This window comes from Lactuca serriola, chromosome 6 (genome assembly GCF_051521515.1).
Source record: "Lactuca serriola cultivar US96UC23 chromosome 6, Lser_US96UC23_V15, whole genome shotgun sequence".
Lineage (NCBI taxonomy): Eukaryota > Viridiplantae > Streptophyta > Magnoliopsida > Asterales > Asteraceae > Lactuca > Lactuca serriola.
In genome coordinates, this window is record NC_136413.1 from 118,103,526 (window position 1) to 118,112,515 (window position 8,990).

Sequence of the window (8,990 nt, forward strand, 5' to 3'; positions counted from 1 at the left end):
TACACTTCATATATTTCAAAATTGTTCAATATGAAAATAGTTCAGTTTTATAACTTTTTATGGACTACTTTCACGCGTTCATACGATTTTTCGACAGTTTATGGTGATTTTTACAAAACTATCTATCATTTCAGAACATTTTCGGACCAGTCTGTAAAAATAAACATTTTTACTCTAGTTCGCAACTACTTAAGGTCAGGAAAAAATATTATGGACAAAGTAGGCTCATTTTCTAAGCTTTGAGAGTTTACGGATCCAAATTTTGACTTACGATGATTCTTTAATATATTTTCTAAAAACATGGACAATAAAGTCAAAAACTAGAAATTTGTCTTTATCATATTAAATGTTTTATACATGTATTTAGATGTAAGTTTATATGTTATAATCTTTTAAATTATCTAGAAATGATAATTTACATGTGTTTATATATTTGATTACATAAATGGACTTGACAAAACATTCATAATAAACTATAGTTGGTATAGTTTATGGGACTCAAATACTATACTATCATTTCAGAAGAACCATATAATTATTCCAAGGTATAATTATTTTATAACAAAAAGGAGTCATAGTTTATGTAAATCTGTTAATGCTCTAGTGAGACACATTCACTTCACCACACCTACCTAGCATACACTTTGTGTCTTGCATTATAACCATAGCCTCCTAAAGGGAGAGGGAGAAAGTTGTGTATAGATCTATACGGAGATTCACAACCCACACCTGATCAGTTCGCTACAGCTAGACGGGCTACTCTAGGGTGACAAATATCTTACCGATTCTGACGCCTAAAGAACATCGTACACGCATAACAATCACATGAAGCATGGTTATAATAACTCACGTAGGGATTAACAATACTATCTTGGTTTACGAGAAGCTTAAACTTCACCAGTTTTATAATAGAATAAAACTACATACTACCTTAATGTACAATATTTCATACATCTCTAGGCTTAGGGTTTAAGACTACAGTTCACATTTAAGAAAATATTAGATTTTCTGGAAACATACATTATCATTTTACAAGGAAAAGATACAAAAGTCATACGTACATTTTTGAGTCTTAAATTTAAGACTTACAGTCCATTTTTATAGAAAATATCGGATTTTCGGGAAGTATACAAAACCATTTTTGAAACAAAACAGTCACAAACCCTTTTCATACAAAAATGCTTAAGAACTCACCAACATTCAATGTTTACATTTTTCAAAATCACTTGTATTCTCAGTGAACCTGTAAGCAGGTATCTAAGTCTTTGAGAATTGGATTGATGCATTTTGGAATTCTTGCTTTTCTGCCAAATTTGAGTAACTTATGAACAAGTATAGTATGTAAACAATGTAAGTTTGTATTCTTAATGTACGATGCTTGGGTTGCTATGATTCATTTATATTCAACTGTTAGGATACTATGCAATGACGTCAACTGCCCTCAGACGTTTCCACCATCCTGGTTCGTGGGTGTGACATCAATGTCCATGAAACTTTGGAATTAGAACCTATAAGCATTTCTGCTTCATATGTGTTCCTAAGCATTTCTACCTCAACAACTATAAACATCTCGGTCAAATCAATTAGGGCCATGTCAAGATTCCTCATATAAAAGTTCTCCATGAAATGACTATTTGACTTTAGAAGTGATAGAATAACCAAATCAATGGCTTACTCTATCGAGAATATGACACCCATTCTTCCCAACTTATCATTGTGCGATTTCATTTTAAGAGCATATGAACACACATAATTTCAATCTATGTGCTTACATGTCAATAGGTCTTGAGTAGTTTCATATCATTCAACTCGAGGAAAATGTGACGCTGGGAGAGTCATAGGAGGATGAGCGGGAAGATTTGAAGAGGGATGATGTCCAGTTCCACAATTAACCAAATAAGAGAAAACGTTTTTACCTTTACTTGAATATGGAAGTCTATCTCTAGAAGAACAAGGAAAAAACATTTCTAGAAGAACATGAAGACCATTTATATCTTCATAAGACATCTAGAAGTTTGGGGGAAGAAAGAATTCAAGTTAGTTGATTTTAATCCTTCAATTTTAACCTGTAAATTTTAAATTAAGTCTAGGATTCATATTTTCGATTCGAACTTTGAAAAAGAATGTTGTAATCAAATTGCGAATATATTTTAGATAGCTAAGGCTTTTACAAATTTCAATTTTATGAAAACACTAAGATATTTTGAGATTCATTGAATCTAATCAATGGGATGTTTAATCTCGATTATGCTCTTACCGATTGCGACTGGGATGTCGATGATCACAATTAAGATGTGAATAACCATGCAAACCCGCTTAAACACCCCCAATCGATTTATGATCTCCCATTGATGTGTCGTCTAACCACATACGCTCCATCGACAATCATGAAACAAGTTGTTTCATCATTCATCTTTATATTCCCAAATTAGTGTGCCAGTTAACCACACACGCTCCACTAATGACTCATAAAGAAACAATGTGCATTTTCATGGATTAGCATACATTTCACATTTTTCCCAAAGTAAGTAGAGTTGGGATTTTAAAATTGGTTCTAGTACTTTTATAACATTATAATTTTAGCAAGGTTATGTCTTATCAAATTCGTTCGACTAACGACCCTCCACCAAACAAGAGATCAGTAGGTAAGAATGGACAACCATTCAACGACCATTTTATAGGCCACTTCCTTATACCCCTTATAATATGTATTTGTGAATAAGGTGTACTAGCCATTTGACTGGCTCATCTTATACATATAATATATTAAATAGTTATACATATATATAGTATAAGTTGTATTTCAAAACTTTTCAAAATACAAGGTTTAAATATTAATTATCTAAATTAATCATATAATTATTTAATCAATTTAAACTTATCATGGACTTATAATTGTCTTTTTAATTAATCTTACAATTAAAGTAATTATTAAATCCAGAACGGATAATTCAATCTAATTAAAAAATTATCTACCAAATATATTTCCTAATATTTAAGGTTTTATTTATAATCACAAAAGGCATTCAAAATTCGGAGTCAAACATAATCAGTACCAAAAAAATTATCAAATATCATACCATAAATCAAATTAGGCAGATAAACAGAAAATTATATTAAAACTAATCTCACGTCGTGACAGAGGCACTGTCATGTCGTGAGATACAAATTTTATGAAAATTTTGTTTTTGTTCAATTCATGTCATGTGGAATCAAGGTTTGAAAAGCCAAAGCTTTGATACTATTGACGCATTATATAGAATACAAAATCATTTACAATGCGGTAAACACTTAACAATTAAGAGGGTACATTCGTCATATAAAAGGTCTATGTCATAGCATTTTAAAGGCAATATACTATGAACAACAAAACTAGCATAAAATCTAGTATAATCGAAATCATGGGAGTATGGTTACATACCTTTAATTCATTTTAGTAAACAAATCACTTGAGTCCCCTTGTAGTGTAAGTCTTGGAATGCTTAAAGAGATGATGCATCTAATGACTCACACCCACACCCTAGAACTAGAAGACCAAAAGAGAGAAGAGAGTGGATATTTTTGCTTAGAGTATCCTTAAGAAAATGATATGAATGAAAATCATAACCCTTGGGATCCTATTTATAGTTTGGATAAGATAAGGAAAACACTAGATTTGAATAATCAAATATTCATATTTATTCTATTCAAATATGGCATCGTTATCAGCTTTAGTAATATTCCCGAAACCCTAGAATACTCCAAAATATCATTCACCACTATATGGGTTCTAGAATTTTCTTTCCTTGCTCGATTATGAACAATTGTAATTCAACCCTTTTAATTAATCTCGAAATAATTCTGATTAATAATTAATTAGTTCTAATTTATTTTATATTAACTTATTAATCATATAAATTAACAAATCATTTTTTTATTTCCAATTAATATATTAATCACATAATATATTAACAAATTATTTTCTCATAATTTCCAATTAGTTTATCAATCTATAATAATCTAATAAATTATCCTCTCTCTACAAATATCATTCTAACCAAGTTTTAGTTATGAGGGCAACCCAAAAAGGATTTTGCTTCTAGCGATAAGAATATACCAATTTAGTTATTGGCTTACACACCTTAATCCAACAGTCTCCCACTTGGATAAGTCTATAAGTACAATTGTAAGTATAAACTTTCAACTAAACAGCAAAGTGTGCTTTCGAAAGCCATTGTCGAACTGTCATCTAAATCAACCGTTGGCCCAAAGATAAGTGGTCAACTATTCATTCGTTCTACAAGATATCGTATGGATGTGAGACATAGATTATAATCGATCTCATAGTCCAAGATTCTGCTTCTCAATTTCTCGATTCATAACAACTAATTGAAAACATTAATTTAGTCATCGCTCGACCAAACACTTGAGATGTTGGCAATAAATCGTTGAGGGGCCCAACATATTATGTCAATATTCACAGAAGCATAAGTTGATTGATCCTGAGTTGGGATGGATGTCGACCCTAAGATAGATATACAAAGAGGGTCATGAGTATTACTAGGTGGTTACCTATAATAATCTATAATTCCTATATTTATTCAAAGGGTATTATGTATTAGGGGAATGCAAGTATTAGGGGAATGCAAGTAAGAGTGATAGAAATATGTATATGTGGTATTTCTTGCTCTTTTCTTCTTGCTATAAGATGTTATAGCCTAGTTTATATATGGAATGTTTGTGAGATATACAGATGACTCGAATACATTGGATAATATTATTTATATCCAAGGTGCCAATTAGATTATAGGTTTGTTTTTTAGTAACAATGATCTTCGTAAATTTTTAGATACTCGGGTCAGATTCAAAAATTTGGATCTAGGAGGTGGGTCCCGCATCAGTTTTAATATCGATATTACCTTACTCTTTCCACCAATTTTTCTTCTAAGAGAGAGAGAGAGAGAGAGAGAGAGAGATTAGGATGATTGGCGGTGAATGGATGTGTGAGTCCATTATATATATATATATATATATATATATATATATATATATATGAGGGTAGATAAATGATTTTGTTTTGGACAGGGACTAAAAGTCAATAGTCTTACTTTTGACAAGCACCGAATATACAATAAAACATGCCCATAAATGCCTTCTATACAAAATTTGTAATTTAGGGGCCGGAGTTCCAAATTTGTTCTAAATATAAGGACCAAAGATGTAGTTTGCTCATTAATATTTGACGATTAAGTAAACTCTTTTATTGAATTTATTAAATAAATTAGATAATATATAAGGAACTTATATACCTATTATTTATAGCCATTTTTTTTAGTTATTAATGTGTGATTACATATTCTCACGTATAATTAACAATAAAGTAGTAAATTGTTTTTCTATTGCAGTGTATCACCAACATGACTTAACTTTAAAGTGACATCAAACAAACGAGAATTGATGTATGTGTTACAAACGTCAAATATCAAATAGCCATTAGATTTTATCTCGCTTACCTTAGCATTCCAATGTTGGTTGCAATTTTTTTTCCGACTGAACCTAATGGTGTTTGGACAAAAATCCGGGTTTCCATTCTTGATTTCATTGACTTTCTTTTTCGATTTTCCTCCATTCCATGGTTGATGAACCTTGCCAATGAAAAGTTTGGAACGTTCTGGTCTATCTCCCGAGCAAAATAACCATCTACAACGCCCCCATATTTTTAATTTTCTTTTTCTGTAGATCTAAGTTGCTCCGTCCACCGAGTAAATTGGAAATACAGAACGTCCAAGTTTCTCTGTCTAATGAAAAGTTTGGTACGTTCGGGTGGCTCTTTCGTGTTCCCTTTCTTAGATTTTTAGTGCAAAATTCCTACATGGCTCTCATTCTTACAAAATAAATTTTAATTACCTTTGTGGTGCCATTTTCTTGTTAGAGAAATATTCCTTTTGTGTCATGTTATTATCATTAACAATCAAAAGACCGTTACCATCACCTCTCAAACTTTTTCATAAGAAACCAAAAATGACCGCTGTTAATGTTCTTCAAGAATATTTATAATAAGTATTTTTAATATGAAAAGCGCTTTTTGGCAAATATAGTCCATTCATGATAATTTTACTTGTTGAATGACTTTGTAACAAATGGGAACTCTCAAAATACAAGACAAAATCACTATTTTTATTAGGTAGAGAAAGTAGAAATAAGCACTAGTCTATGGGACCTACCGTCCTTTTTTTTATAATTTCTCCCTTTTACAACACAAATCCAACAAAGCCAAAAAAGTCAAAGTGTCAAACTCCCTAGGCCGACTTTATCAACTACATCACCCCACACGTGTTATTTCTCTTAACTCAAAACTTTATTATTTTTTAATACTATTAACATGCTATTGTTATTATTATTATTATTATGCTATTATTATTTTTTAAATAGTTTTTACACTTGGTCCAATTAATTCACATAAAACTCTTTTTCTTATAATCATACTACCACCCACAACTTCACTATTGCGGCTCTCTCTCTCTCTCTCTCTCTCTCTCTCTCTCTCTCTCTCTCTCTCTCTCTCTCTCTCTCTCTCTCTCTCTCTCTCTCTCTCTCTCTCTCTCTCTCTCTCTCTCTCTCTCTCTCTCTCTCTCTCTCTCTCTCTCTCTCTCTCTCTCTCTCTCTCTCTCTCTCTCTCTCTCTCTCTCTCTCTCTCTCTCTCTCTCTCTCTATAAAAACCCTACCCTCTCCCCATACTAAGTCCAAAAAAGCATCCTCAGCATATCAATAACCTCTCTTTCTTACTCTCTATCTTTCTCTCTCTCTCTCTCTCTCTCTGAAAATCTATATCACACACATAGATCAGGAATAAGACGATCAAATGAACAGCAACAACTGTGTGGAAATGGGTGGTAGTGAAGAAGATGATCAAATAAGCATGATGGAAGATCTTAGAAGAGGCCCATGGACTGTTGAAGAAGATTTCACTCTCATCAATTACATCGCCCATCACGGCGAAGGCCGCTGGAATTCTCTTGCTCGTTGCGCCGGTATGTCTTGTAATATATCTTATCTTTTCAGGCGACACCACCACCCATGCATAATGGATTCGGATCAACTTGATTATCCAAGTTGTTTCTGATTAATGGGTTTTCATTTTGTTCTAAAAAAAAGTGAATGAAATTGACTGGTTCATAAATTTTTAGAAAGAGAATGATGGAGACAAGTGCTTATTTAGGGTATTATGAACGTCTATAAACTTTACCAAAACTTTCTCTCTTTCTTTTTTCAATAAAAATAATCTTTTTAATTTCGTACATTCTTTTTTTTACTAAATTTATCAAATTTCAAATGAAATCGACAGGGCTTAAAAGAACCGGAAAGAGTTGCCGATTGAGGTGGTTGAATTATTTACGACCTGATGTACGTCGTGGGAATATTACTCTTGAAGAACAACTCTTAATTCTTGAACTTCATTCTCGTTGGGGCAATCGGTATGTAAAATTTTTTCATTTGTTACACGTTATGATGTCCATATAATATTTGTATAATTAGTTTTAATTATGTCTTTTGTTATACAGCTGGTCAAAAATAGCACAACATTTGCCGGGAAGAACGGATAATGAGATCAAGAATTATTGGAGAACGAGAGTACAAAAGCATGCAAAACAATTGAAATGTGATGTTAACAGCAAACAATTTAAGGACACGATGCGGTATCTTTGGATGCCAAGACTCGTAGAGCGAATTCAGGCAGCAGCCACAACACCCGCCACCACAGGTGGTTCCTCCTCCTCCACCACCACCACCACCTCTACCACAACCACCACAAACTCCTACCCACTCAACCAAACTAACATGGATTGTATTGTTACAAGCCAGTTAGTAGTTCCCCATGGAAATAACAATACTGGAAACACTTGTTCAAATTATGGCAATACCCAAATGATCACCCCTAGCTACACACCGGAAAATTCAAGCACCACCGCAGTCTCACCTGTTTCCGACTTGACGGATTGTTATTATCCAGCCAACCAAAGCCAAAACCATGAAATGTTTCAACACAATAACCCGATTAATGGTGGATTTACAGACGCCCTGATTAGCCCGGCGGGTTACTTCAATCAAGGGATGGATTTCCAAGCTATGGTAGAGCAAAACAACCAATGGACGGACGGTGGTAATGGTGGTGATGACTTCTCCGACAATTTGTGGAATGTTGAGGATATCTGGTTTTTAAAACAGCAATTCAACATGTGAAAAAATTACTAAATTTATGTATACATTATTGGTTTAGAAAGTTTACAAGAACTTGTGGGATACACGTTTCTAGTTTGTGATCAAACAGAACAGCATGTTTTCTTTTCTTTTTTTGTTTCTTGATTTTTGGGTGGGTATAGAATTGTAAGTGGTCACTTTACATCATTTGTTCATAAAGAATTTTATTCACTGTTTTTTTTATTTAAATTTGTTATAATAATTAACATTATTTCGGTAAACTCATTACTTTTTATTTTGGTTGGAGTTTTGAAAGATTTCAATACTTTTCATTCTCTAATTATTGTTTATATTAGGGAGGAAGAAGTCATAGCGGGTTGGAGGAGGAGAGGGATGGCCGGGACAAGAGCAAGAGAGAAAGAGAGGGGTTTATATGGTTTGTGGAACCCGCTAGAGAGACAACTCAAAGAAGGAATTTGGGGAATATGGGTTCAGCGGGTTCGACACCCTCTACCTTACACCCTCTACCTAGGGTTTAGCGGTTTTGCCCAGAGGAGGGAACGATTCTCTCCTCTCTTAGAGGTGTTTGGGATAGAGTTTGAAACTTCTATTTTCTCACATAACATGATAAAACATTTATCAAAGAGACGATGGATCTAAAGGCCATAAAGGTGCACAACGGAAGCAACTAAAACGTTCACCTCATAAACCAGGAAAGGATCTATGTTCTACCAATCAAGTGTAATGTAAACTAAAGAGAAGGAAACCAAATTACATATATTTTGAGTCTTTGATACCTTCATAGATCTTCG

At 33.1% G+C, this 8,990-nt stretch overlaps 1 protein-coding gene across 1 annotated transcript; it reads left to right on the forward strand.

Annotated features, from left to right (window-relative positions):
* The first annotated feature begins 6,713 nt into the window (after nt 1–6,713).
* Nucleotides 6,714–8,427, forward strand: LOC145056709 (transcription factor MYB108-like). Its single transcript, XM_079004427.1, has 3 exons — nt 6,714–7,010; nt 7,325–7,454; nt 7,542–8,427. The coding sequence occupies exons 1-3, from the start codon at nt 6,842–6,844 to the stop codon at nt 8,218–8,220; spliced, it is 978 nt and encodes a 325-aa protein (XP_078860553.1). The 5' UTR covers nt 6,714–6,841; the 3' UTR covers nt 8,221–8,427.
* Nucleotides 8,428–8,990: the final 563 nt, after the last annotated feature.

Coding starts and splice junctions, on each gene's coding strand:
- LOC145056709 (XM_079004427.1), top strand. CDS start 6,842: ATGAACAGCAACAACTGTGTGGAAATGGGTGGTAGTGAAGAAGATGAT. Junction 7,011..7,324: donor TTCTCTTGCTCGTTGCGCCG/GTATGTCTTGTA, acceptor TGAAATCGACAG/GGCTTAAAAGAACCGGAAAG. Junction 7,455..7,541: donor CATTCTCGTTGGGGCAATCG/GTATGTAAAATT, acceptor TTTGTTATACAG/CTGGTCAAAAATAGCACAAC.